The sequence below is a fragment of the Mesoplodon mirus genome (assembly GCF_964341445.2).
Source record: "Mesoplodon mirus genome assembly, chromosome: 10".
NCBI classification, from domain to species: Eukaryota; Metazoa; Chordata; class Mammalia; order Artiodactyla; family Ziphiidae; genus Mesoplodon; species Mesoplodon mirus.
Window position 1 is genome coordinate 974833 of NC_138986.1, and position 27668 is coordinate 1002500.

The window sequence follows — 27668 nt, forward strand, 5'->3', positions numbered from 1 at the left end:
AGGCTCTGGGAAGGTCCTACTGCTTCTGGGGCTGCATGATCCCCAGGTTCCTTGGCTTGTGGCCGCATCCCTCCCATCTCTGCTTCTGTCCTCACATGGTGTCCTGTGTCCCAGTGACCTTCTTGTTATAAGGACACCAGTCACTGGACATAGGTCACCCTCCTCCAGTACGACCTCATCTGCAGAGAGCGTGTCTCCAAACAGTGTGAGGTCACAGGCTCCAGGCGGACACGCACTGGGGGGTGTGAACCAGCCTGCCTGGGCCCTTCTTCCCCGTCTGCTGTTAGACGCACACACTTCCCTCACCCCTGAAAACTGATGTTCTGCTCCAGTGTCCGTTAACTCTTCAGAATTCCCGTTTGCCTGCTGTGACCGACTTTGCTCTGTGGTTCGTGGTCACACATCCCTCTGTCCTGTGGTGGCCGCCCAGGACCTTCTGTGCCTGCTCCACCCTCCAATGCCCCCTGTGCAGCGGAACTGCCAAGTCCAGCTTCCCCTTTGGAAGAAACCTCTTCTCTGGAGCCCCAGCAAGGCGATCCCTCTGGCCAAGCGCTCCTCTGACCTGGCGCTGCTTGTGGTCTGTTCTCCTCATCAAGCACGAAGGTGGTGAGACTCTTCCTCACCCCGTGTGCTCCTGAGCTGCTCAGCACAGCAGGACTTCCTGTCTTAAAGCTCGTTGGGTGAGTGGCTGTCAGACGGGTGGGTAGATGAAGAAAGGCATTGACGGCTCCGTCTGTTGGCAGATGGGGCGTGAGGGTTTAACCACCGCTTTCTGGACAAGGAACAGCCAACCTGTCAGCAAAATCAGGTCAACTAGCAAATCAACAATGCTCCACTAAAAAGGCTTTCAGGGAAACTGGGTTATACATTCTTCTTTGGAGTCTGAGACAACATCAACTTATTTACATAAAGTCCAGGTTTTTTAATTTAAATGATGACTGTGTCACCAATTAGTTGACCAAAAGCAAGATATCTTACCTTGAACAAGACATATACTATATATTCTTTGAGTCAAGTTTCTTCTTTCTCTGTACATCAGAAATTGATATTGTGTACCCAGTAATAAATGTACAGTCACCATAAACAAAGGCTTTCAGAAAATGCAAACAGTGGGCCAAGGTCACGGTTCTGCTCGGTTACAAGCCCTCTCCCTGTCCCACTCCATCCTCCAAACCCCCAGTGACACCCTGGCTGGACTGCAGTGTGGCTGACTCTGTGTGCCCCTGCTGCCCCTCCGTGGTCCCCACCTGGCAGGGACCCAGGTGTAGAGGATGCAGGTCCCTCAGCAACGTTACCCCATCAGATTCGAAGGTGGCTTAGAGCAAACTCCCTCTAACACCCTTTAGCTGAGACTTTACCTGTTGACCTCTGACCACACCGCTGCCGGGTACCTCGGGGGTCGCCGGCCCATGCAGCCGGCCACACCGCCTCTTCTGTCTGTGGTCCAGCCTGGCCTTGGGGATACCTCACTCCCTCCCTCATCCACCCCCTCCTCCGCCCATACCTCCACCAGGCACCCCCCTTTCTGCCCACTCCACCCCATCTCCCATCCATCTCCTCCCTCCGTCCAGGGCCCAGCCTGGCCTCAGGGGATGTGTGAGCTCTGGGAAGTGGCAGGGAGTCTGGCTGTTGCTATTCTTACTTCTCGAGGCTTCCTCTTGCACAACCCGCGCATCGGGCTGTCCTGGTAAGCGAGCCTGTGGAAGCTGACTACGGCTTGTTCGTGCCGCTGGGAAAGTCTGTGCCAGAGATTCTTGGCCGCACACTGGGCGTCCCCAGGGAGAGGCCATCCTATGGGGTCCAGGCTGAGCTCATGAAGTAGAATTTGGATGAAAATAATTCCGCATCCTGTTTCTCTGTCATCTAGGTGATGTGCTGACTTCCTTTTAGATTAAATATCATACCTTACGCACATGATACATGAATTCATCCATCTAACTTCATCAGTTAGACTGATGGACTGATCATTTCCACCCACTTACTCTTTTGCGTTTTATTGATTGTTACTTATTTGGTTTAGAAAGACCATTCTCACTTTGGGTAACGTGAACCAGATCTGAAGCCTACAACTTGCATTCTTTCTCCTAAGCAAAAAGGGGAGTTCCAGCCAATCTTGCTGGTTTTATTTATAGCATTTTATTTCCTGAGAGAAGACAGGAAAAGTCAGTCTTCCCCTCACTCATCTGGCTTCTCCTCTGTGGTCCCCCAGCTACGGGTCGGAGCAGGGGTGGGGCTACGGGGGTTGGGGGAGGCTGGACCGGACCGGTGCCCGGTGCTCCAGCAAATGCGAGATCAGAGGAGGAATTATGTCATTTCTCCGAAGGAGTGAGTTCAGCTTGCTTCCGCGTGTGTCTGACTGACAGCCCCACACAGGACCCAGCGCATATAAGGAGCGCCTGCTGCCCGGAGGGTGCCGAGCTCTGAGCCCAGCTCTTCTGCTGAGTGGGGCTGGGTCTCCTACCAGACCCTCATACCTCCTGAACCCCATTCCCAACTCTGAGAGGAGTCATCCCTGCAGGTTTTCCACATACCAGGTAAGAGCTTTTTTTTAAATTCACCAAAACTTTTCATTGTAGTTTAATTTTCATGAAAAGGCTCTTTCTGATTCTAAGAGGGGAGAAGGAGAAAGTGCAGAATAAGTTTAAAGTGAGGAAGGGGCATGCCTATTAGCACCTAAACAGCAAACATGTCTTCACCTTGTATTTGTGCTGCTCAGTTGGGGAACTGAGGCAAGTAAACTCATTTTCAGCACTTTGTTTGCAGGGATGATGCTGTGACCTTCCTGGGCTTTCGCATCACCTGAGGATTCTTGTTACTTTCGTGAATGTACCTGCCTGGAAACTGGGGCAGATACTTCTGTTTTCAGCTACAAAATAAGACATTTCCACATAAAGTTTGTTACTGAGGTGCGGTCATGAGAAAGAAACTAGAAAAAATTGTTCCTGAGCATGTGAAAAATAAGCAGAGAGGTTATAGAGGCAAATTCTAAACATTTTTCACAGCTGACAAGTGTTTTTGAATGTTCTTAATGAATAATATTTAGTAAGTCTGTGAAGAGTGTTCTGACTGCCCGTGGACTCCAGCTGTTCTTGAAAATTTGGGGAATAATTTGCAGATGAAAAGGCAGAGGGGAATTAGCGTGACTTCTGTAAATCCGAGTTGGGTTCCTTTGGGGAAATCACCGCAGTCTCCACCGAGGGAAGGAGGTATTTCTCAGTGAAGTTATGTTTGCTTTGATTGTTGATATAAAAAGAATTTTAAAAGATCTTTACAAGGTCTAATGATATTCTGTTGCAGAAGGCTTTGGAAACCTTTCCTTTGGAAAAAATATGACCTTAAACAGCACTAAATGTGTGAAGTGAGGCGTAGGATGTGGGAGCGTGTGTCCCCGTCCCTATGGCGTGTGTCGTAGGATATCATACGTGTTGCCTTCTAAGAACACAGGACTTGATAAGGCTGTACCAGCCATACCCATGACTCCGACCCTGCTGTGTTCTTTTTGCTGTCGCAATCCCCTGAAATAAGATGGGATAGATGGCAGAGTGCTGATAGTTCTGCTTTAGAATCAGAGGATTTGATTTTGTTAGCAACAGGGTTCAGCGTACTCCCTTGAGGCTGATAGGAAGCTGAGCCTCCAGAATTTGGAAATTTACATTTTGGATGGAGCTTGTCTTTGCCAGAGACAGTGGTCACTGCTGTCTTCAGGGGACAAAGGTGCATGTGTGGCTGAATGGGGAATAGACCCTAGCTTTGCAGACGTGCCTGCCCACCGTTTACTCTGAAACACTTGTGTAGTGTTCACTGAGTGCCAAGTGCTGGTCTAAGTCCCTTACGCGGCTTCACTCGTGTAACTCAGCCCTCTGGAGTCCTATCAACCTCCTTACTGTCACTCCTACTGCACTGGGTGGTCATGGGACAGCGCATTCCAATGAACGGCCACACGCCCTGTGCTTGCTGGGCTTCATAAGCCTTTACAGACACTAACTTGCTTGATTTATTTCTCACAATAACCCCATGAGTAGAAAATTTAAATGCCTATTCTTCATTCTACAGAGGAGGAGACTGAGAGCAGAGAGGGTAAGTAAGTTTCCCCAGGTTGCACAGAGGGTGCCTGACAAGGCAGCTCTGAGCCTGGCCCGGCGGGGGCTTGCCTGGGTACACAGCTGGCTCCTCGATGTGCAGGTGGAACTCAGCGAAATTCTGGACTTGCTGTGGACAGACTGAAAGCAAGTGTCTGGATCCCATGGGGAAACCTGAGGGTCCTGCATGGACCCTGCTTCCCCAGGGGATGGTCCCCATCTTGGGGGGAATGGGTAGTTCTAGGTTCCCAAATCCTTCTGGAGAGGGGACTCCTTGGATTTCTTCATCACTGAGAAGCTCAGGATCTTTGAAGCCCTAAACAGGGAGGGGTGCGGGTCTCAGCTTGGCTTCACCTCAGTGGGACGCAGTGTATCTCTGGAGGGGCGTTGGGACCATGTGCTGCTCAGTGGGGAGACCAGGAGGCTGAGCAGGGGTTAACGGTGGAACGGGCTCCCGGCCAGTCTCTGACTTCTGGGCCAGTGTCTGCTGAGCCTGCCAACTGAGAATCCTCAAGAATGGAAAAACAGCCCTCAGGAAAATAGGAAAGCAAAGTAAAAATGATTACTAAGTAGAAGGCTATTTTTTTTTTGTAATTATGATCACCAAACTAAGTTTACTTCTAACTCATATACAGTTAATATTTATTCTATTTAATTAAGTCATGTGCAACTTTTTTCTTGGCTATTTACACAAAATGTCTTCATAGGTTATTTTCCCCAGGCTGACATTTTTCTGAATTCAAACTTCCTGGGTTTACATCCTGGCTACACCTTTCAGTAGCATCATTGCTCTGGGCAAGCACTTAACTTCTCTGAACTCCACTTACCCATCAGTAAAATGGAGATGATAACAGTAGTTGCTGCCTCCTAGGTCATTATGAGGGTCAAATAATATGAATATTTAGGATGTCATTAGCATAGTGTTTGTCAGCAAATGCTAGACCAGTGAATACCAGCTACAGTTAGAAGAATCCATTTGAAAAGCACATTTCCTATCTAGCTTTAACTGCTCACAAATCCATGTGTTTCTGATTATCCTATACAAATTCTTTTCAAATGGTCATATGAGTAAAAATTCCAATCTACACTAGACTTTGAGGTTATGTATTCAGAAGTAACGGGTCTGATTTATCTGCAGGGGTTCAGCTGGGCAGAGGCAGGATGCTGTGGCCACTGCTGCTGCTAGCCTTATGGCCCTGGTACAGTGCTCAGGGTGAGTGTGGACACCCCCCCCCCCGCCCCCTGCCCTGGTGACCTGGGCTCCCGGAGCAAGCTTCACCTGTGGGAGGAGGGTGGACAAAGTGGAGACCTGGATGGAGCATCTCACCTTTTGGAACCTTCTTAACTTAGTTTAAGATAAATCCCCAATTAGTTTTGAGTCCATACATCAGGAAATCATTTATTTTTGGAAAATTCAGGTGGTAGAGAAAGATACCCTCTGACCTGGAGATGCAGTCTTTTGCTGGGCACTTTTTGCCTTTTTTCGTATGTGATATTTACAGCATACTAAACTTTTTGGTGTTTTATAAATTCTTTCCTTCCCACTTTTTTTTTTTGCTCTTAAAAATGTATCAAAAATATTTTTCCATGTGTTTCTTTTCTTACAACATGATTTTTAATGACTGTATAATATTCCATTAGAAGGTAACCCCCAGTATTTTTAGGTCAATTCCCGTTTACTTTACACATCCCATCTACACTAGTATAAATGATGCCTCATGGAATACTGCTGTGAATACATATATCCTAGAGTTTGTGATTATATATTTAGGATAGCTTCCCAAAGTAAAATTGCTGAGTCAAAGGTTTTAATTATTTTAAGGATTTTTGATATATGGGCAAATGTCTCTATTGCAGGTAGTAAAATGACACTTCTGTCAACAGCACTGTGTATTATAATGCTTTAATTTGCCAAGTATTAGATGAAAAGTTATTCTCTGTTTAAACTTTGTGTTCAGAAAATTATTGTGAATGACTTAAAGTGTTAGGAGTTGGTGAGGTCTGACAATGACTCCTTCCAGTAGTTTAGACGGTGACTTAGAACCATTCATTTGTGGCCTTACGGCTCATCATGTCTCAGATGCTCCCCTGCAGGGTGAGCCCTGAGTGGGAGCACATCTTTCTACAAAATAAGGGATTCCCACGTGATAAGATCAAGTCAGCTGATCTGTCTAAGAAAGAGACATGAAATGTAATTGTTTTCTAATAATGTTCCAGTGGCAAGACTGGAGGTGCACTGCCCTGCAGGATGCCTTTCTGGGCAATCAGATGCTAGAAAGAAGCTCACCTTCGAGCTTCAGCTCTGGGTGGAAGAGCAGGAAAGAGCAGGTGGCCAGGGTCCTGGTCCAGGAGCAGGTGGGACCAAGCATGACCCGAACGCTGCATCCTTCCTGGAGGGAGGCTTGCTGGGCAAAGTGTCAGCTGGTCTGAGCAGAGGGTCCCTGACTGGTCAAGGGCGGAGCTGGTCCTGTGGAAGCAGATGTCTGGGGAGTGAGGATAGCAGTGGTTTTTGAGGAATAAAGCCCGAGCACCCAGGCGAGGAAGGGGGGGACTTGGGGCCCCGAGATGAGGGTGCCTGTGCCTACTGCTCCCCGTGACCCCCTTGTTCTGCTCCCCGGGCAGCCGGCGACCAGGACGAGGACACCGCCTTTGACCTCTTCAGCATCAGCAACATCAACCGCAAGACCATCGGGGCCAAGCAGTTCCGGGGGCCGGACCCCAGCGTGCCCGCCTACCGCTTCGTGCGCTTTGACTACATTCCTCCGGTGAGCGCGGAGCACCTGGATCGGATCGCCGAGGCCATGCGGCGGAAGGAGGGCTTTTTCCTGACGGCCAGCCTGAAGCAGGACCGCAAGTCCAGGGGCACCCTGCTGGCACTGGAGGGCCCAGGCGCCACACACAGGCAGTTCGAGATCGTGTCCAATGGCCCCGCCGACACCCTGGACCTCACGTACTGGGTGGACGGCACCCAGCACGTCATCTCCCTGGAGGACGTGGGCCTGGCTGATTCCCAGTGGAAGAACATCACTGTGCAGGTGACCGGAGAGACCTACAGCCTCTATGTGGGCTGCGACCTGATGGACAGCTTCACGCTGGACGAGCCCTTTTATGAGCAGCTGAAGACGGAGAAGAGCAGGATGTATGTGGCCAAGGGCCCTGCCCGAGAGAGTCACTTCAGGGTAGGTTCTGCGGGACGCAGCCTAGGGCCTGGGGACCCCAGTGGGGGCCCCACTTAGTGAGCTGCCTTGTTGAGGGGTCGGGGTGGCCTTGGAGAAGCAGACACGTGCACCTACCCACAACAAGCTCCACGTGCGCAATGCACACCCACGGGCACATGCAATCATGTACAAGTGCACACACAATACACGTATACACATGCATGCACACACACTCATGGACACTCTTACGCGCGCACACAGCACACACGGCTCTCTGAACCAGGAATGAGCAGAGCAAGCTGTCACAGGTGCCCTTTCTTAGCTGCACAAATGGTCACCAATTTCCTGAGTGAAGATTAATTTGATGATTGAGGAATCAACCCCATTCAAATGTCTCTATAATCCCAGACCCCCAGATTCCAGCTCAGTACTGACATGACAGGAAGACAGGAGAGAAAACTATGTTTTCTAAGGAAGGGGCTATTGATTTATGAGGGAATCGTTCCATGTTCACCTCAGTTATAATATTTTTTACAAGAGGATCTTTCTAAATGCAAGTGGTTAGAACCTGCAGCAGAGGGTTAGTAATTATTCTCCTCCAGGTGTGTGTGTTCTTTGCAAATAAATGTATGATTAGACTCAGTTATTTCAGTAAAGGCCTAGAGATGCTGGTCGTGGTCTCTGGCCATTGTCAGGAAGCCCCCCAGGCCCACGTGGCCGACTGGCCCCGCTGGGACGAGCCCCTCACTGTCACCGGGAGGACGGCCTGGTCTCACAGCTGTACCGTCTGTTCTGTGGTTGGAGCAGTGCACGTTCCCGAGACCCAAGGCTGCATGCGGGAACACCAGGCACCCTCAGAGTCCCCTGTGGAGAGAGTGTGGCCCCTGCTGTCCCCTGAGCGTGTTCAGAAGACAACCCTTGCCATCCCTCTGGGGGCCACCACCCCTTCTCTAAGACACTCTTCCTTCTCCTCGGGTCAACCCCACTGTCTGCCTCTTGCCTCAAACGAAGCTTCAAAGTAACGTATACAGATAACCCATTAATGAGATTTCAGACCTGCTGAGGATAAAAGCACAGAAGAAAATGTTCTCACTGCTATAAGTTTACATCCTGTAATTTTGAAATATCGTTTAATGTGGCGTCGAACATTTGCTGTTTATCCATCTCCATTTCTTTCCTTGTACATATTTCAGGGTTTGCTGCAGAACGTCTACTTAGTGTTTGAAAACTCTGTGGAAGATCTTCTGAGCAAGAAGGGTTGTCAGCAAAGCCAGGGAGGTAGGTGTCTGAGCTGTGTGTGGTGCCCCATGTCCCACCTCTGATGGGTTCCTCCTTTGGTGTTGTGGGGAGGGGCTGGTGGGACATAAGTAAACATGTTGGAATATGTTTCAAGTGCCGCCATGGCCTTGAATGAGTTCTCTGGTCAGCCTGGATGTGTTGGCCTCTGAAACAATACATTGCTTGAAGGATTAATTATGAATATATTTTAATTATCCAATATAATCCATTTTACATGCCAAAAAATAAATCCCTGGCATTTTAACATGATTTTAAATACATGCAACTATTCCATTCTGCTGATGTGTGAAGATCATCTTAATAAGATAACACCACAGATGTTTGTCCAACTTAGTTTATGGAAGTTTTTTTATACTATTCACAACTGTTGATACAGCCTTATTATGAAAATGGACGCCACTTGAATCACTGGTAGATAATCCCACGCTGTCTGTTAATTGCATTTTGAATTTACATTCAACCATAATTTGTCAACATTGTCTTGAGCATTTGATATTTGAAGGTCACTATGCTGGGGCTTTTTGAATTCAATGTGTCATTTCATCTTCAAAACCCCTTGAGTTGGGCTCATCCACTTTCCTCACTTTACAAATAAAGAAGCAAGGTGCCAGGAGGGCCCGCTAATTGTCGGGGGAGTGGCCTGTGAGCGTCAGAGCAGCGCACCTCCCGCCCCCAGGCTGAGTCCCACACAAGAGGCTCTTATATGCCACGTGATCCCATTTTCCGATTTACTTCCATTAAAAGGCTTCTTCATGTCAACTGTAAGCAAATATAAATTGTTCTTGTATGGATCCATGCGTAAGGATACATAGGATTTGATGTCTGTAATGCACAGTTGCGGCTCTGTGACCCAGCCCTTGACCCCGGAGTGTCCGGAGTGCTGGCTTGACGGTTCAGAGCCCGAAGCCCCGAGCACTGGCGTTGCAGGGGCAGCATCCGCGTCCTTCCATCCAAGGCCGTCCACCTTTCAATCTGTGCGTCTGTCAACAGTTGGCCAGTTGAGCTCAGGGAAGGAAAGAAATTAAACTGTGACTCTTGGTGGCCTGTGCAGTGAGAGGACCTTATAAGGCCTCCTGTCACACACCCTCAGCTCCAAACTCCCTGAGCACCACAGCCTCTGAAGCTCTGGACCACATCCCATCCCAAACCGCCAGCTCCAGCTGAAATGCCAATATCAGCCCCTTTGGATTAGCTCATGGACATTTTTTGCGGGGAGCTGAGGTCATAAAAAAGCAAAAGTTCTAAAAAGGCTAAGACAGTACTAACTGACATCCCACAGGACACAGAGAAAGAGGAGGTGGTCCCGGGGGCCCTGGCGGAGGGAGACTTGCTTGTCTCTAGATAAGAGCTTAGCATCCTTGGAAGCGGTCACCCGGCGGGGTGGGCACGTCTCTGTGACAGAGAAAAGGAAAGGGGGCACTTGACCCTCGATGGTGGGGAGAGTGGACCTGGCCCTCACCCCGGTCCCTGTCCTGCATGCCACGAACGGGGCGTGTCCTATCCTGAGGAAGGGCTCTGCCCATCTTCCATGAGATGGTCGTGGGACTTCCAGGCACTTTTATTGTTGCTGTATTTTTATTCTTCTACATACATGTAGTGATTAATATGCTTATGTCTGTATGGTTATATATGGTTTTAGGTCTGGTGAGTCTGAGGTAGCAATGTGAGTTGCAACAGGATTTACAACCAAATAACAAAACTCGATCATAGACTGTCTGACGGAATTATGACATTGACAAGTCGTAACTCAGTAATGGAATGTATCGGACAAGATAGTTGAGCATCACTGCAGAGAGGACGCTGGGGCTGGCTTGCCGGCCACATCCCAGCTGGCCAGGCTCCCCCGAGGGCGACACCCGTCTCGGCACTTGCCCAGATCACTTTTGTAACTAGTGGCATAGCCGTGTGTGTGTCCCATGTTCAGGGACTTCCAGGGGCTTGTACTGTTTCTGGGGTAGTGAGCTCTGAGCCCATGGTTGGGATTCTGCCTTTCTGGGGGTCTCGTGAGGCCAGCAGAGAAATGATGAAATTACTCATTTAGCAAGAAAAGAACTGAATTTGCCTTAATGCAGTAGCCAAAAGAAAAGGTGTTTGGGATGGAAAAATGGGATAAATGAGGAGTGAAAGGAGTTGTTGGAATTTATGGAGAATATGGGGCTGGAAACAAGTTTAGGGTGGGGGACAAAAAGAAGGAACTTATCTTAGATAATAAATTATATAAATATTTATATAAAAACAAGAAAAACAGGAAATTGTTGCCTCTAATGAGTTTGAACACAATGCATGATGCAGATGTAGGTCTCTGATGCTTTTTGCATTTTTCCATCCCTGAGTTGACCTTTCGCTCTGCTGATGGGTGGTGTCTGAGGCTCAGTCCCCACGGTGCTGTGAGGTGAGCAGCGCCCTTTGGTACAAGCAGGGCCATAATGGGAAACACCTCCACAAGCTCTCGGGTTCTTGGGCGCCCGTGTAGCTCACGTGCTCTGGACAGCGCCCTGCGGGCCCGGCCAGGCTGTGGCCAGAGGCCGGCGGGCTCACTGCTCTGTGTCTTCCCCGCAGCTGAAGCCAACGCCATCAGCGAGAACACGGAGACGCTGCACCTGAGCCCCCCAGTCTCCATGGAGCACGTGGGCCGGAGCGAGGACAAGGGCCCCGAGGTGTGTGAGCACTCCTGCGAAGAGCTGGGCAGCATGATCAGGGAGCTGTCAGGGCTGCACGTCATCGTGAACCAGCTCCACGAGAACCTGCGCAAAGTGGTGGGTGCCCCGGGGACCCTCCTCTGACCACAAGTAACCTCGACTATCCACCGTTAACCAGCACTGTATCCACCACTACCCCCGACTAGCCACTGCTAGCCAGGAGTAACCACCCGGCTCCCTGGACGAACAGGCTGACGGTCCCGGCTGTGTGGTTAAATGCCGCGTGGCTAGAGGGCGGGAGAGGGATGCTTATGGAAAATGTGCTCACGGGCCACGAGCCTTCCTCTCAGTCCTTCAACCCTGGGGATTCGTCTCCCAGGAAACAGAAAGCCTGCACACGAGGGAGGTACGCTCACTTAAAGAATGGCGTTCAGAGTCGAGCCTGTCCCTGAAGGCATGAGGTCATAACAGGCAAATTGGTTTTCCTCTCCACAGCACGTCAAGGGGGAGAACACGTGCCTCAAGTCTTAGGAAGCGTGCTTTAGGACTCAGAGCGGGTTGCTGGCAGTAAGCAGCCTCCGTTGGCCCATTCTCCCACGATGTAGTCCTCAGGCTGAGCTCGGCCTGAAGGAAGCTTGTGTCCAGGGGCAGGGAGGAAGGCTGAGGAAAAAATAACAGAGGGGAGGGGTCCCCAGGCCCCTGAGGCTCTGCCCCGCCCAAGGGCCCTGAGCGGGTTCTGACTCGAGTCCTGGATGGGGCTCCAGCTAGGGCGCTGGCCAGGCAGTACCCACGAAGAGTGTGGCTTCTGGAATGTCCTACCATGTGCTGGGTGGGGACAGGAGCGGGAGGGGGAGTCAGAGAACCCTCCCCGCCCAGCGCTCGCCACTTCATGGATCCTCCAGGGCTGGGGGCGCCGAGACCAGGGACACCCGCAGGCGGGGGCCCTGCTGGGCGGGGCTCTTCGTAAACGTGGAGGACCTTCCCACAAGCTGCACGTGGCGTGTGACCTCTAACTCTCTGGCTGCGTCAGGGCGCAGAGCCTCAGCCCTGCTGGTGGTCCGGGTGGTCCCAGCGGGGGAGGGGCTGCAGAAGGGAGGCCGAGACAGGAGCGGGGGAGCCTTTGCCCCGACGCGTCTGGCTTTCAGCTGAAAAGAGCTTCGGGAGAAGTTTACCTACGTTGGAGTTGGGGAGTAAGGAAATTCGCCAGCTCCCTGAGTCACACAAAATCGTCCGGATGGTGTGTTTCTGTCCATTTTGCGCCGGGAGGGTGGGGTCCATAGCTTTTGGGTGATTCTCAAAGCGCCCAGTATCCTCAGTTCAGAAATGTTAGCGGGAGCAGGGTGCCTAGAAGGAGGGAGGTGACAACACACGTGCTCAGGGACAAATGGTGTAACTTCCATTTAGTTGAATTGTTTTAAAACTTGGCATTGTTTCCTGCAGTCTGTAGCCCCCATGACAGCAGGGTTTATGTCTGTTTGCCTTTGCCGTTGTGCTGTCAGAGCCGTGTCTGTCACACGTGGAAGAATGGATGAATTCAAGAACTGAACCTCAGTTTCCAGCCGCGGGTGGCGGGAGGGACCCCGTCCCCCGTGGTCCAGCATGAGGCTCCTTCACGCCTGGGCGGCCTCCACCCGCCCGTGTGCGATGGCTGCGCAGCCATGCTGCAGCCATGCTGACAGCTTTCCCTCCACTTTCCAGTCAAATGACAACCAGTTTCTCTGGGAGCTCATTGGAGGACCCCCCAAGACCAGAAACATGTCCGCCTGCTGGCAGGACGGCAGGTTCTTTGTGGAGAATGAAACCTGGGTGGTGGACAGCTGCACCAAGTGCACCTGCAAGGTGAGACGGGCACACGGTCTCCTGGTGGTGGCCCCGGGCTGGAGGCTTCCCGCTCGCTGCTCCCCGCGCTGCGCGTGGGGCGTGGGGAAGGGGGCCACCTCCAATGAGGCCCGAGTGGGCCCGTGGTTCTGCGCCCAGGGAGCCGGGGAGGGTGCAGCCAGTGTCACCCGGTGGCTGGCCGGTCCCCCGCTTGTTTGTGTTTGATACAACTCGGTCCTGCGAGGGCCTCGGGTTCCGCACAAGCCGCTGGGGATGGGGTCACTGCCCACAACACGACATGCCACTTGTTTCTTTATGTCCTGCCACCTGGTCTCCACTGCTGGGGGCCTGGACGCTGGACGCCGCTGCGACCTTGCGCATCCTCCCGCCGGCAGCGCGCGGAAGGCCCCGTGGAGCGTGCGGCACGGCGAGAGATGCACTCGCGTCCCTGTGACCGGCGGGGTCTGCGGGCAGAGACCTCCAGCCTTCCCGCCGACCCTTCCAGTCAAGCCCTGGGTCAGTGTTCATGTTCTTAAATGAGTGACATAAATGCCTCTTTTCCTTGTAGAAATTTAAAACCGTTTGCCACCAGATCAGATGCCCTCCCGCCACATGCGCCGACCCGTCGTTTGTGGACGGCGAGTGCTGTCCCTCCTGCTTCCACGGTGAGTGCCCGGTGGGCGGGCGGCGGCCTCGGCCCCAGCGGCCCCGGCTGTGTGACCGTGTGGGTCTGTGTCGGATGGTCTCGCAGGGGCCGGGGCTCCGAGGTCCTCCTGAAGCGCCCAGATGCTCGTGGCTCCGGAGTCGCGGTGACCCTGGTCCTCCTCAGCCTTCCCTCCTGCGCTGGTCCAAAGCCACAGCCCCCGCCTCTGTTTCGAGTCCCCCGTCCCCCTCCCCTAGCTCACCCTGGAGCGTCTGAGCCTCCTTCACACCCGGCTCCCCGCCCCCTTCCTCGTGGTGTCATCAGCAGCGTTGACTGAATCGGTTGTTTTCTCTGAGACCTGCTCTGCGTGTCCTGTTTGTCTTTCACTCTCTGGTCCTCATCCTGGTCTGGGGGTCCTTGAGTGTGGTGACCCGGGTGGGGCTGGACAGCTTCCCTGTTCGGGGAGCCCATGGACATGAGCACAGGCTCTGCCCCGCCATGAATCTGAGCAAAATGTGGCTTTTCCAGGTTTCAGGTTCTTAATCTGTAAAATACAGAATGAGTGTCCGCATGACACAGGGTTAGTTTTAGGATGAAAATAAACAGCACAAATGTACAAAAGTGCCTGGCGTATATTAGGTGTTAAACAGAGACCAAATCGGACATGCTACAGAGAGTAACAGTGTGATTGCAGGAGCCTGAGGGTCCACTTTTGCCCAGGGGGAGCTGTTTCATGTTGTTGAGTAAAAGCCCAGGAAGGGTCTCCTCAAGTTCTTATCTTGCTGCTTCTGGGACGTTGAATCATAGCATTTACTATTTACCAGAAAGATCTCTTGCATTAAGGTACAATTTTTCTGTTATTCAGAGATTGATAATTTCCTGTGAAGAATTTCTTGGCAAGAAATTGCCTTTTTATTTAACTTGTTCCAATTTAAAGTATTTGGAATGAAATTTAGTGTCCTGTAATTTCAACCAAAAATTGAAGTTTCATCACCATATATAAATCAGCACATGGAGATTCAAGTGGAAATAAGTTACATCTTAGCAACTCAGGTGAGACCTTGTGCAGGCAGGGTTCAGCGCTCTCCTTTGTGAAGCCGTTAGAAGCATCCACAGACCCCTTTCTTGCCAGTAGACGCTGGGTTTCTGGCCAAGCTCCTTGTGCATCCCCCTGCTTCCCCTTTCCTGGGAGTGTGGCCCCTGCGCTCTGACCCTGGGACAGACCTGGGGTGGCCCTGGTGTCTGCCCACTGCCAGTGCCCACCTGGGGCATCCAGCTCGGAGCCCAGGGCTGGGCTCTGCTGTGTGGGGCGGTCCCTGGGGAGGTCTGATGGGCAGGGCTGTTCCCCCCAGCAGACGGCGAGGAAGGCTGGTCCCCATGGGCGGAGTGGACGGAGTGCTCCGTCACCTGCGGGCCTGGCACCCAGCAGAGGGGGCGGTCCTGCGACGTCACCAGTAACACCTGCCTGGGGCCGTCCATCCAGACGCGGTCGTGCAGCCTGGGCAAGTGCGACCACCGCAGTGAGTGTCGGAGGCTGGGCCGGAGTGGGGGACAGGGCCCAGCCCCTGGGGTCCTGGGGGTCCAGAGAACCCCTGCTGCTGCCTTTTCTGGGAGGTGCTCCCCCTGGCCCAAGCATCCTGCTCTTCCCCAGCTGGGCTCCCCGCTCCTGCTTGGTTGATGAGCAGACTCCCGGGACGGGTCAGCCCTGCCTTTCTCTCTGCGCCCTGAGCCTCTGATGTCCTTGTTCCCTCCATGTGCTAGTCCGGCAGGATGGTGGCTGGAGCCACTGGTCACCGTGGTCCTCCTGCTCCGTGACCTGTGGGGTCGGCAACGTCACCCGCATCCGGCTCTGCAACTCACCAGTGCCGCAGTTGGGCGGGCGGAGCTGCAAGGGCAGCGGCCGCGAGACCAAGGCCTGCCAGGGCCCGCCCTGCCCGGGTGAGTGGACAAGGGCGGGGTCCGGGCTCGGGGCCGGCCTTTAACAGGACATAGGCCCGGTGTGGCCCTGCGAGATCAAGGCACTGGGATCCTCTCGGTTGGCTGGTTTCTGGAAGCTGGGCCTCGGGGTGGATGCCGATCGCCGTGCTCAGCTCTGACCTCCCCTGAACAAGCTCCAATTAATCCACGATGGAGCAGAAATAGGCCAGGACCGAGGGGGAAATGACAGCAGGCACAGGAGGGGGTCTCAGGAGGCGGCCTCCTCTGCATCTGGGGCACCTGGGGCCTGGGTTTGGGAGGACACGTGCTCCCCGCACCAGGCCTGCTCTGGGACTGGGGCAGGGTCTTCACCCAGAAAAGGTTGTGCTGTGATTCTTCTCCCTGCTGAGTTACCTGTACTGATGATGAGTGACAGCCATTTAAAATGAAACTCAGCTCTGCACAGCTTTTCAGACGTGAGCACCTCTTGCCCGTGGCAGGGGCGGACCCATAGCCAGTGGCCCTGGGTCAATGGTCCCAGGTTCTGAGCTCAAAAGATTGTGTGATTTCCCTTCCCGGAGACAAAACAAAAACAAGTGAACTGTCACCCTGTGGACCCCTCCTGACCATATGGTCCTGAGAGGACATTCCTACCAGGTTTCCTCCACGTGTGGAGACATGGCCTTATCCCAGGCTCTTTGTCCTGAGCCCCCAGCACGGGCCGCGTCCCCCGAGTGACCCCTCTGTCCTCTCTCCCCCAGTCGACGGTCGGTGGAGCCCCTGGTCCCCATGGTCGGCCTGCACGGTCACCTGTGCCGGAGGAATCCGCGAGCGGACGCGCATCTGTAACAGCCCGGAGCCCCAGCACGGGGGGAAGGAATGCGTCGGCGACATCACGGAGCATCAGATGTGTAACAGGAGGAGCTGCCCCGCAGGTGGGTGTGCACGGGACGGGCCCGCAGCCTCCAGCCTTTCCGCTGATGGGCGTCTGTCATGGGGCCTGGAGGCTCCAGCCTCAGGCGTCTTTGAAGACACCACTGGGTTTTAATTCTGATTAAGTGTATTAAAATGCTTGGAAAATACAGAGAAGAAAAATCAGTTCTACACACATGAAGTTTTACCCTCTGCTTTATGTTCCTCTGGCATTTTTACATAAAAGCAGAAAGCATGCCGTGCAGAATGGAACATCGTAGGTAGTGCGGTCACAGTGCACGCGCGCCCCGTAACCCCCTACCTCTCCGACGCTTTACTCTCGGAGGTGGTGAATTTTGGTGGCTGCTCCCAGCATCTTCCTAACTCACTCAGTTTCTCCACAGCTGAGCCCCAGAGTGTGTGGGGGCATCCCCCGGGCCGCGTGTGTGGGCTCACGACGGCGCTGCCTGGTGGCGGCTGCTGACTCCGCTCTGCTTCCTCCGTGCAGACGGCTGCTTGTCCAACCCCTGCTTCCCCGGAGCCGAGTGCCGCAGCTTCCCTGATGGGTCCTGGTCCTGCGGCTCTTGCCCGCTGGGCTTCCTGGGCAACGGCACCCACTGCGAGGACCTGGACGAGGTGGGTGCCCCCTCCCCAGGCGGCGGGGCGTCCCTCGGAGGTGGGGAGCGCGGGCTCACGTCTGGCCCACTGGTCCCCGCAGTGTGCTGTGGTCACCGACATGTGCTTCACGACCAGCAAGGCGCACCGCTGCGTCAACACCAACCCCGGCTTCCACTGCCTGCCCTGCCCTCCACGCTACAAGGGGAGCCAGCCCTTCGGCGTCGGCCTGGAGGCGGCCAGGACGGAGAAGCAGGTGAGCGGCTCAGCCTTCCGAGCTCCTGTTAGAGACGGCAGGACAGTCAGGCGGGAGCTGGAGCTGGAGGGTGGACGGGACAGGAGCGGGGACGGCCGCCTGGGGGAGAGACGGTCGCACTCTGCCGGCCAGCGCGACCCTACCTTCAGGGACCACAGGGCTGAGTTTTCACGCACAGCATCCCAGAGGCCCAGGGTGGGGACTCGTGGTCTCCCCGTGACCCCAGGCACCACCGGAGGCCTGACGTGGCCTTGCTGTTGCTCGGGCCCTTCCAGGGGGGCAGAGCCCTGGGTCTCCGGACGCTGCCCCCTCCTCAGCATCCTGTGGGCAGCCGGGAGCCCTGTGCCCTGCACGCGCCTCCCGTCAGGGTCAGGGTCAGGGTCAGCACGCGTCCTAACACGCTCAGCCCTCCCGCAGGTGTGTGAGCCTGAGGACCCCTGCAAGGACAAGAGCCACAACTGCCACAAGCATGCAGAGTGCATCTACCTGGGCCACTTCAGCGACCCCATGTACAAGTGCGAGTGCCAGACGGGCTATGCGGGTGACGGGCTCATCTGCGGGGAGGACTCGGACCTGGATGGCTGGCCCAACAAGAACCTGGTCTGCGCCACCAATGCCACCTACCACTGCATCAAGGTGAGGGTGTGGCAGGGGCTCCCCCTTCCTCAGGCCCCAGTGGTTCCAGCTCGGGGCAGCTGTGCCCCTGGAGGTGCCTCTACGGGTCCAAACAGTCGGAGGCTCCTTGTGGGCCCTGCACTCTGCGTGGTCCCCACCCCAGAAGCTGACGGGAGCTGGGGGTGTCACTGCCCACCCACTAGCCCCTCCAAGGCATCTGCCTAGTGGGTTTCTGCAAATTCCAGCATCACTCTGGAAAAGCAGCTGATTGTTGGGAGCTGGGAGAGGATGCGGCGCCTAATACATGTTTGTTAACTGAATACAAAGAGAGGCTTGAAATCACTGGGGGTGGGGCGATGTAAAGAGGCCCCACCCTCCTCCAAGGCTATGGGGGCCTGAGGTCTGCAGGTGGGCTGGGCTACAGTCACGCAGAGTCTAGCAAACACTTTTCTTTGCAAAGACCCCCATGTGCTGCACACAGGAAGCGGTTAGGGCCCCCGGATGAGTGGGGCTTCCTTAGGTCCTGTAACGGGGCGGAGTCCTTTCCTGGGGCAGCTGCAGCCAATGACCACAAACCTGGTGGCTTTAAACGGCAGGACTTCATCCTCTCACGGTCCGGAGCCAGGAGTCTGAGGTCAAGGTGTGGCAGGGCTGACCCCCCTCCCCCAGGGGAGGGTCCTTCCAGCCTCCCCCAGCTTCTGGGCCCTCCAGGTGTCCGTAGCTTGTGGACATATTGTCCCAACCTCTGTTTCTGCCTGCTCCTCTGTGCATCTGTCTCAAACTCCCCCTGACGCCCTTATAAGGACACGCGTGGTTGTATTTAGGGCCCATCTGGATATTCCAGGGTAAACTCATCCTTTCAAGACCCTTATATCAGTAATCGCATCTTTTGCATATAAGGTGATATTAACTTTACCATGTAAGGTGATACACGTAGGGACAGTTGTCCCTTTTGCTATATAAGGTAACATTTACAGGTTCTAGAGGTTAAGACATGGCATATGTTTAGGGGAACACCATTCAGACCACTAAACAAGGTGTACCAAAACGTTTTAGTTTTATACCTTAGAAGCTTCAGAAATATAAATACTACAAACTCACAAAAGACATTACCTGCAAAAGTAAATATATTAATCTATTTAATATTTATTTATTCTTGTGAATTTTGAGTAAGAGAGTATGAAATTTTATCTTTCGCCCTCTTGATTAAAGATGGCAGATGTTGACTGAAACAAAAAGTGAATCTGCTTTGAAATAACAGAGACAAAGTTTGCAACCTTCATTGTATCTCCCTGACCTAACAAGGTCAGGTGTCAAGCATGGAAATCCCCGCAGGAAGAGGGTGATTATTGGATGTGATTATTGATGAAGATTTCCACTAGGGACCCAGGATGCCCTGGTACCGTAGCAGGAACAATGGAAGGTGTCCACGAGGCTAAGGACACCTTTTTTTTTTGTTTTTTTTTCATTTTTGTGGAACTTCAGACAGGAATTTAATAACTAAAAAGGTGGCACATCAAAATTTGCACAATTTGGGCTTCCCTGGTGGCGCAGTGGTTGGGAGTCCACCTGCCGATGCAGGGGACATGGGTTCGTGCCCTGGTCCAGGAGGATCCCACATGCCGCGGAGCAGCTGGGCCCATGAGCCATGGCCTCTGAGCCTGCGCGTCGGAGCCTGTGCTCCGCAGTGGGAGAGGCCACAACAGTGAGAGGCCCGTGTATGCAAAAAAAAAAAAAAAAGAAAAAAATCTGCACAATTTGCACATTGTATTTGCATTAAATATAACTTATGGGAACAAACAGATGCAAAAGTAAGACAGTTCATGGGAAACCCCCTCACCCCGTCTGAGAGGTTCCTTTACTCATCTCTGCAAAGGTGCTGAATCCCTCCCTCAGCACCTGTGTCCACACCACAGGAATATGCTCTCCTCCTTCACGGGCTGGAGGTGAAGCTTGGCTCCAGACATGGCCCTGGGCTGTGCTTCTGATCAGACCCCTGACCCACTTGAACCCCTGGGGCTTCTGGGACACCTGTGTTAATGGCATCGAAACACCTTCACGTGGACCCTCTCCTGGTGTTTCCAGCTCCCTCAGGCTGCAGTGTCTGTACAGCTCGGGTTTGAGTCCTTATATCATTGGACTGAAATAAAATGACTTTTTTCTCCCGTTATGGGAATTCTCCACTTCTTGGGCAGAGCTGAATCAGGGAGATGGTTTGGGGAGCTGGGCCTTGGTTCCTGAACAGAGACTCTAGGCCACCTGTTGGCTACTGAGGGTTGAAGGTTTATGACCTTGGCTCTTGGATGGATGCTTGGAGTTTGTGGGAAGCAGTGGGACGGGGGGCTCTGCCCTGTCCTGTATTTTCATTCTCTCCTGGTTCCCACAGTCGTTCAGCTGCATACAGGGATCCCGAGCTCAGGACACAGGCTTCTTTTGCCTCAACTCACTGGTGGTGGTGATGTCGGTCCTAGAGCAGCACCTGAGGGGAAACGTGGGGCCCCGGCCCCGCCGTGGGGTCTCCGTCCTCCTGCTCCCGCGAGGACAGGAGCCTGGCATTGGTGTCGCCGGCTCCGCCCTCATTATCTCATCTGAAAGAAGGGGGCTCTTGGGAGTGTTTTTGTAACTAGCCTGCTTCCTCTGCTTGCAGGACAACTGCCCCCTCCTGCCTAACTCTGGGCAAGAAGACTTTGACAAGGATGGCATCGGGGACGCCTGTGACGATGACGATGACAATGACGGCGTCAGCGATGAGAAGGTGGGTCCCCCCACCTGAGCACCTGCCCTCGGGTTGAGGAGCGGGGGAGCACCGTGCTCTGCACCCAGGGGTCCCCGTGAACTGCCGGGTTTAGCGCTCCTGCGCGAGTAACAGAAAGTCACCGACAGGGAACGTCTGTCCTTCGCACAAGCACACGAGGCAGCCGGAGCATGGAGCCGCCTGGGGTCCTCTGCCAGAGGCGCTTTCAGTGGTTTAGTTTGTTTACCTTTAGTTGCATAAAAGGAACTTATCCCCTCTGCTTCTGGGGCGGGTGTCAGCGATGGGGGCTGCATGGGATGAGTGACATTGCCACTCCCAGCCTTTAGGGCAGAATTTAGATGTTACCATTTCCTGAGAGAAGTGTTGCAAACATAAGTGGTCTGACATGTTAGTCCGTAATTCAGCACTAGCAGAGACAGAGAGGCTAACTTCTTATTCACAGGTTTACTGCATCTGGCTTCCACTGATCCATTAACTCATTCATTCGCTCACTCCCTTGACATTTATGTTTTTATCCTCACTATGAAATATGTGCTAGATCACCTTTGCTATAGAAAATATCAAAATTTTTCATAGGGACAGATGCATAAATAATTATCAAATCATTTGATATCAAGAAAGTGTCAGCAATGGCTACCTTTGCCAACACTTTATAGTTACCTAGATTATCTTGATTGACTTTGAATACATAGCCTGTAAGTGCTAAGCCATTTTATAAGCAATTCAACAAGCATCCCTACCCTATTTCTTAAATTCTTCCCTCGCTTTCTCTCTAGGACAACTGCCAGCTTGTCTTCAACCCACGTCAGTTTGACTACGACAAAGACGAGGTTGGAGACCGCTGTGACAACTGCCCCTATGTGCACAACCTGGCGCAGATCGACACGGACAGCAATGGGGAGGGCGACGCCTGCTCCGTGGACATCGATGGAGATGGTCAGTCCCGCGCGTCCTCCTGACGTGCTTCAGGGCTCACGGTCGGCGGTGGTCCCAGACTCCATGCTTTATTCCGTGTTACTGCATAAGCCCAGCTTCCCCTGTGCACTAACGTGAGACAAAATGATTCATGACGCTTTGCCCATAGGGTCCCAGCCTCATTTGGCCCCTTGTCCACGTGGGTTCCTGGAAGGGGTCGCCGGCCTCAGGTCGCCAGCCTAGTTTCCCCTTTGGAAAACTACGTGTTTGTCATCTTCCTTTCCTGACCCCAAGCTCTTGTCCCGTGTCCTTGTGCCCAGTCCTGGTGTCTTCTCTCAGGTCCACCTCTGTTCACAGTCCCAGGAGCCCAGTTCCCTGTCCTGACCCAGCCGCGCTTCTGAGAAAGGCCTGAGGACAGCTTTGTCTCTCCTGTGTTCCCTCCTATTTCCCTCCATGCTGTATTTCTAAGCATTCATTGAATCATTCATTGCAAAGCCTCCCCGAGGGGTTCCAGGTATCCCCAGACTTCAGAAGCTTGCGACACCACCAGGCTATTTAACCTTAGATGCCAGTGCCGCGGGCACGAGCTCCACACCTCACGGCACAGCATTGCCCTGGGTGTCTGACGCTCAGGAAGCAGCTTGGACAGACTCACACCCACTCCCGTTGACTCCGCCCGCCCACCCCCACCTGCGTTTGTCTCCTGGCTATTTTCTTGGTGTAACTTGGCATCACACTGACCAGCTTCCACCGGCGCCAAGACAGCGTCCGGCCGTGCTGCTCTCTAGGGCTTTCCAGCAGCCGGGCATCTCCTCCAATCCTCCGTCTGTGAGGTCTGACCCCCTGCATATCTCAGGGGTCCTTTCTCACTGCCTCGCCCCCTGGCTTCCCCCACCTGCCAGGATAAGACAGCTGCCTAGCCTGGCTCAAGCTTTCCTGCTGACTCACTGACTTGTGAGGTTTTGCTTTGCCCTTCGAGCCTGATTACCGTTAACTCAGTTTTCACAACCCCAAAGTTGATGAAATTCATTATCTATTTTCCGATTTCTGGGTATAAGGCACTATAGCTAACCCCCCTGTCAGTCTCTGCCATTGTTATTTTCCTGCTAACGTAGGGAACAGATGAGGCAGTGGAGCCCCGGAAGCTGATCAGGTCCTGGGAGCGCGATGCAAATTTTCTGAATGGATGTTAGGGCAAATAGTCAGCGTGAGGACTCGGATGTTTATGCTGTGATGACTCACTCATCAGCCCTCCGTGTGTAATGTCATCCAGAAACCTCCGAGAGTTGGTTCTGCTTCAAACTAAGGGAGTTTTAAGTTTAATGGGAAACCTGCCATGAGTCTAATAATCTTTACATTTTATGATTTCTTAGATAATTTTTTATTAAACAAAAGTTTGGCCGCAAGTTGCTTACTGCGATAGGAAAAGCAACGTGCCTTTGCTAAACTCCTATGCTTCCATTTTCCCCCTGAATCCTACAGATGTCTTCAATGAGCGAGACAACTGTCCCTACGTGTACAACACTGACCAGAGGGACACTGACGGGGACGGCGTGGGTGATCACTGCGACAACTGCCCCCTGGTGCACAACCCAGACCAGGTGATTGACCGGTGATTGATCAGGTGTGGCTAAGAGCAGCGGGGATGGAGGAGCTTCTCAGGCACAGAACATGCAAGGCTTTGCAGCTTTCAATCCATCTGCCAGGACGCGACATCACAGGCTTTTCAATCATTGTAATTAAAAACACTGAACTCAGGTCTGAGCATGACTCGTATCTCCGTGGTCATGGGCCAGATGAGTGGGTGCCTTTGTCCCACTGTCTGAAAGGAGAGAGTCTTCATCTAATTATCTCCGTATTTCCCTGATGCAAACATAGGAATTGGCTGCTTTTCCAGATTTGCCTTTGGAAGACACGGTGAGAACATAGCATACTGATGTAGTTCCTAGAACGTGTTGCAGCAGATGTTGTCAGAAAGGACTTGATTCTGTTGCAGCTAATTCTTTCCAGTCTTCCTTAAAGAAAGTGAATCCCCGTAGGGAGGTGGGTTAGGATGGAGAGATCCCTGGACTCCAGTCCTGGCTCTGGAGGCCGTTTCCTCTCTGCGGTCACGGCTCACATTGGGAGTGAGGTGGTACAGGCCACGTGCCCTTGGTGAATTTCAACCTGGCATCTGTTTCACTGGATGGATGCTCAATGCTGCTGTCCCCAAACTCTGTCTCCCAGACCGACGTGGACAATGACCTCGTGGGAGACCAGTGTGACAACAACGAAGACATCGACGAGGATGGACACCAAAACAACCAGGACAACTGCCCCTACATCTCCAACGCCAACCAGGCTGACCACGACCACGACGGCAAGGGGGACGCCTGTGACTCGGACGATGACAACGACGGGGTCCCCGATGACAGGGACAACTGCCGGCTGGTCGCCAACCCCGACCAGGAGGACTCAGACGGTAGGTCCTGTGACAGCTGCCCCACAGAGGCAGAGGGGTTTCAGGAGCGTGAAATGCCGGGAGAAAGAAGTATGTAGCCCGACTGCTGACGTGAGTAAGTGGCCCATTAGCACAGGCTCTGGAGGGGGCAGGAGTCTCAGGTAGTGTGGCAGGTAATGTGACAGGTGCACAGCTGGGCTCAGTGGTGGCTTGGTTGTCCTCTGGCAACTGCTGGAGCCTGTGGGTGCAATCCTGGCTAACCCGGGTGCTGCCTGGAGGCTACACATCCACCGTGGATGAGATGGGGTGTGGGGTATTTGAGCCCACGCGACCCAGAGGCACGTGGAGACTCACTGACTGAAGAGCAGCTCCAAGGACCACCCCCCATCCCAAGAGCAGCACAGAGCTCATTCTTGACAAGAGGATAGACGGCTTCAGTCCCCACAGCAGGGCATGGGGGCGCTTGCTGGCTACTGAGCAGCCTTTTACCAGGAGGGAGGCTGGGATGGAGGCAAGGCTGGTGTGCTCAGGGATGTCGTAGGGGTTTTGGAAGCTCCTTTTTGCGTGAGTGTGTGCCTGTCACCCAGTGCGTGGATGTGTGTTACTGAACAGAACTGAAGGATAGTTTGAAGGATGTGATGGAAATTTGGTTGAACTTGGTATCTTTTTCTCCTTCTAAAGCAGTAGGCACTGCAATGGCCTAATTGCAGTGGTAAGTGGTCATCTGGATCATCACTATTACCATGAACTGCATGGCCGTGAGGGTATCAGCAGGCATCTCTATGTGTGCCAGGCTGGTCCACGGCCCCATGGCCGCATCCCCACCTCATTAGAGGTTCTGTTTTTCCTCCAAAAACAGAAGTCCACATCTCCTTAGGGAAATCATTTTTCATGAAGGAGCTCTGCTTTCAGTGCCAAACAGATTACAGGCAGGGGTGATTTAGGTAATAGTAGAGGTTCTGAAGACTATCAGAGAAAAAAGCTGGAAATTCGGCTTGATTTCACTTGGCAGCGTTCAGGTTTTGTACGCCCAGTTTCAAGTTCAGAAGGAAGTGAGAAATGACGCTACAGGAACTGGATTATGGCATGCTTTGCTGCAGGGCATATCACAGCAACGTTTTGAAAAGAGCATCCAGACTCCTCACAGCGTTGGGGTGAAATGTCAGAGATTACAGGCACTGGTCCAGGAAGGCAGGTCCAGGTCCTGCCAAGCACCTAACCTTGAATTTTCAGAGAATCATGTGCTAAGTTTTCTCAGGCACAGAGAGGCGGACAGCAAACCCTTACTTTGCGTGTTTCTCTGCTTGTCCTTGGTGACAGGTGATGGGCGTGGTGATGCTTGCAAAGATGACTTTGACAATGACAACATCCCCGATATTGATGACGTGTGTCCTGAGAACCACGCCATCAGTGAGACGGACTTCAGGAACTTCCAGATGGTCCACCTGGACCCCAAGGGCACCACTCAGATCGATCCCAACTGGGTCATTCGCCATCAAGGCAAAGAGCTGGTGCAGACGGCCAACTCCGACCCTGGCATCGCTGTTGGTGAGCCTTAGAATACGCACCACCCCTTGCGGTTCCTGCCTGTAAGGTGCCCACGGAGCACGTGGGCTGCCCTTTAAAACCGAGTGGACAGGAGCAGTGGGTCTTTCTGGCAGCCCCCATCCTCCCTTGGTTTGTAAAACCATCTGCCTAAATATTTTTGATGGGAGAACTTGGGGAAGCACTTATTTGCCTCTCCAAATTCTCCGTGATTTAATATTCATTAAGCCATTTCATTTTATGGACTTGGTCTGTAAATTATTACCTAGGGTGGTGAAGCTCTGCCATAACTCTGTAAGTGGGATCTAAAAAGATTAAATTCCACAAGTGTTGTTAATCCCACAGGAACAGACCTTGAGTTAGATGGAAGAGGAGAGCCTCTTTCCACCTGCATCCAGTGGTCCCAGGGCTCATCCAGTAATTTCCTAAAAGGCTGTTTCTGACTTGGTTTTGTGACCAAATGTTCCCTTTGGCCCCCAGGTTTCGATGAGTTTGGGTCAGTCGACTTCAGCGGCACATTCTACGTCAACACAGACCGGGATGACGACTATGCTGGCTTCGTCTTTGGCTACCAGTCCAGCAGCCGCTTCTACGTGGTGATGTGGAAGCAGGTCACTCAGACCTACTGGGAAGACCAGCCCACCCGGGCGTACGGCTACTCAGGGGTGTCCCTCAAGGTGGTGAACTCCACCACGGGGACAGGCGAGCACCTGCGGAATGCCCTGTGGCACACGGGGAACACAGAGGGACAGGTGAGGAGGACGGTCTCTGCTGACCGAGGCCGGCAGCTGCTGTGAGCTTTCAGGAGAGCAGTACCTGCCCATTGCAAAAGTACCCCCACCTCGGTCTTTGTTCATTTTACCTCAAGTCATGGTGCTTTTAATAATCTTTTATCGGGTACCTCGCTTATTAAAGATGCCATGCCTGGTGATTTTATAAACACAACTGGTAATCCTCTTGCACATGAAACGTAGGCGTACTCCCTTATAGAAATAGGGAGAACAGGGTTTCAAAAGTTTAAGTGTTTCACCCAAGGTCCCACGTTGAGGAAGTAGAGAATCTGTGACTCGGCCCAAGTGCCTGTGCTCTTTGCACTGAGCTACATTGTTCCCTATCAGTGGATTTTTCTCATGCTAGAGATTCATAATATGAAATATATCGGAGGAAGATGTGGCAGCAGGGGCCATAGGGATTACTTAGCAGAGTAATGTTTTCGTCTCCCCCCTTTGTGCCGTAAAACTGTGGTTAAGGCTCAGGGTGTCAATTATACTCACAAGTGATGTTTTTCCTCAGGTTCGCACGTTATGGCATGACCCCAAAAATATTGGCTGGAAGGACTACACTGCCTACAGGTGGCATCTGACCCACAGACCTAAGACAGGTTACATAAGGTAGGTGAGAGGGTAGCTCAGTAGCGGCTGTATTTCTACCAAGTAATTTTCACATTCCAAGAACATCTTTCCACTGGATGGCAAGTTAGAACAGTAACAGATAAATAAGCCAAAGTGGATTCTAACTTGTATGCTGTTCCCTGGATTCTTCCACTTTAAGTGCTGTCTCTTTTCTGTCCAGCATCTTCTTCACGTTTTTTAAAAAAGCAAAAACAAAACTGTTGAAGAGAAGAAAAATCAAACTTGTTAAAATAACCCAGAAAGTGATAAGCATCTCTCCTCCTAATGAACATTATGGGCAAGGGAAGGAAAGTGCCGTTAAAATAACTGCATCTTTGTGAATTAGCATGTGATTTCTTTGGTGCACAGGTTCCTATTTATTTCTGATATTGTGAATGGCTGAATTTAAAACACATCTTGAACAAAACTTTGACAAATCAGTCCAACAAAAGTTTTTCTCTTGGCATGACAGCAGTTTAATCAACATTTTTTTTTAAGCTGGGACAATTTCTAATTTTATAAAACGAAATACGGATGATTTAAATTTTTTGCAAAGTTAAACTTAGTCACTAAGAGCATGAGCCAGTCTGATTCTTCACCAGGAGTGTGTGCGTGTCCTTGGTGACAACAAGCACATCTTAGAAGGGGAGGTGCAGGCTGGTGCCAGGGGT

The 27668-nt window shown here is 52.6% G+C and overlaps 1 protein-coding gene across 4 annotated transcripts in view; it reads left to right on the plus strand.

Moving 5' to 3' along the window:
• Window positions 1–2262: 2262 nt before the first annotated feature.
• The window catches only part of THBS2 (thrombospondin 2), a 29826-nt gene continuing 4420 nt past the window's right edge, over window positions 2263–27668 (plus strand). Inside the window, exons 1-21 of one of the 4 annotated variants that reach the window (XM_082634181.1) lie at window positions 2263–2534; window positions 2764–2906; window positions 5218–5292; window positions 6702–7258; window positions 8431–8515; window positions 11096–11292; window positions 12874–13014; window positions 13562–13658; window positions 14989–15156; window positions 15398–15574; window positions 16315–16488; window positions 16974–17101; window positions 17184–17336; window positions 17754–17972; window positions 20599–20706; window positions 21483–21642; window positions 23104–23222; window positions 23848–24082; window positions 25382–25609; window positions 26087–26358; window positions 26900–26997. In XM_082634181.1, the coding sequence (XP_082490307.1) occupies window positions 5241–5292; window positions 6702–7258; window positions 8431–8515; window positions 11096–11292; window positions 12874–13014; window positions 13562–13658; window positions 14989–15156; window positions 15398–15574; window positions 16315–16488; window positions 16974–17101; window positions 17184–17336; window positions 17754–17972; window positions 20599–20706; window positions 21483–21642; window positions 23104–23222; window positions 23848–24082; window positions 25382–25609; window positions 26087–26358; window positions 26900–26997 (3368 nt within the window). In that variant the 5' untranslated portion in view covers window positions 2263–2534; window positions 2764–2906; window positions 5218–5240. Of the gene's footprint in view, window positions 2535–2763; window positions 2907–3934; window positions 4078–5217; window positions 5293–6701; window positions 7259–8430; window positions 8516–11095; window positions 11293–12873; window positions 13015–13561; window positions 13659–14988; window positions 15157–15397; window positions 15575–16314; window positions 16489–16973; window positions 17102–17183; window positions 17337–17753; window positions 17973–20598; window positions 20707–21482; window positions 21643–23103; window positions 23223–23847; window positions 24083–25381; window positions 25610–26086; window positions 26359–26899; window positions 26998–27668 lie in introns of those variants that run through there. The other 3 variants (XM_082634182.1, XM_082634179.1, XM_082634180.1) reach the window with 3 other exon arrangements.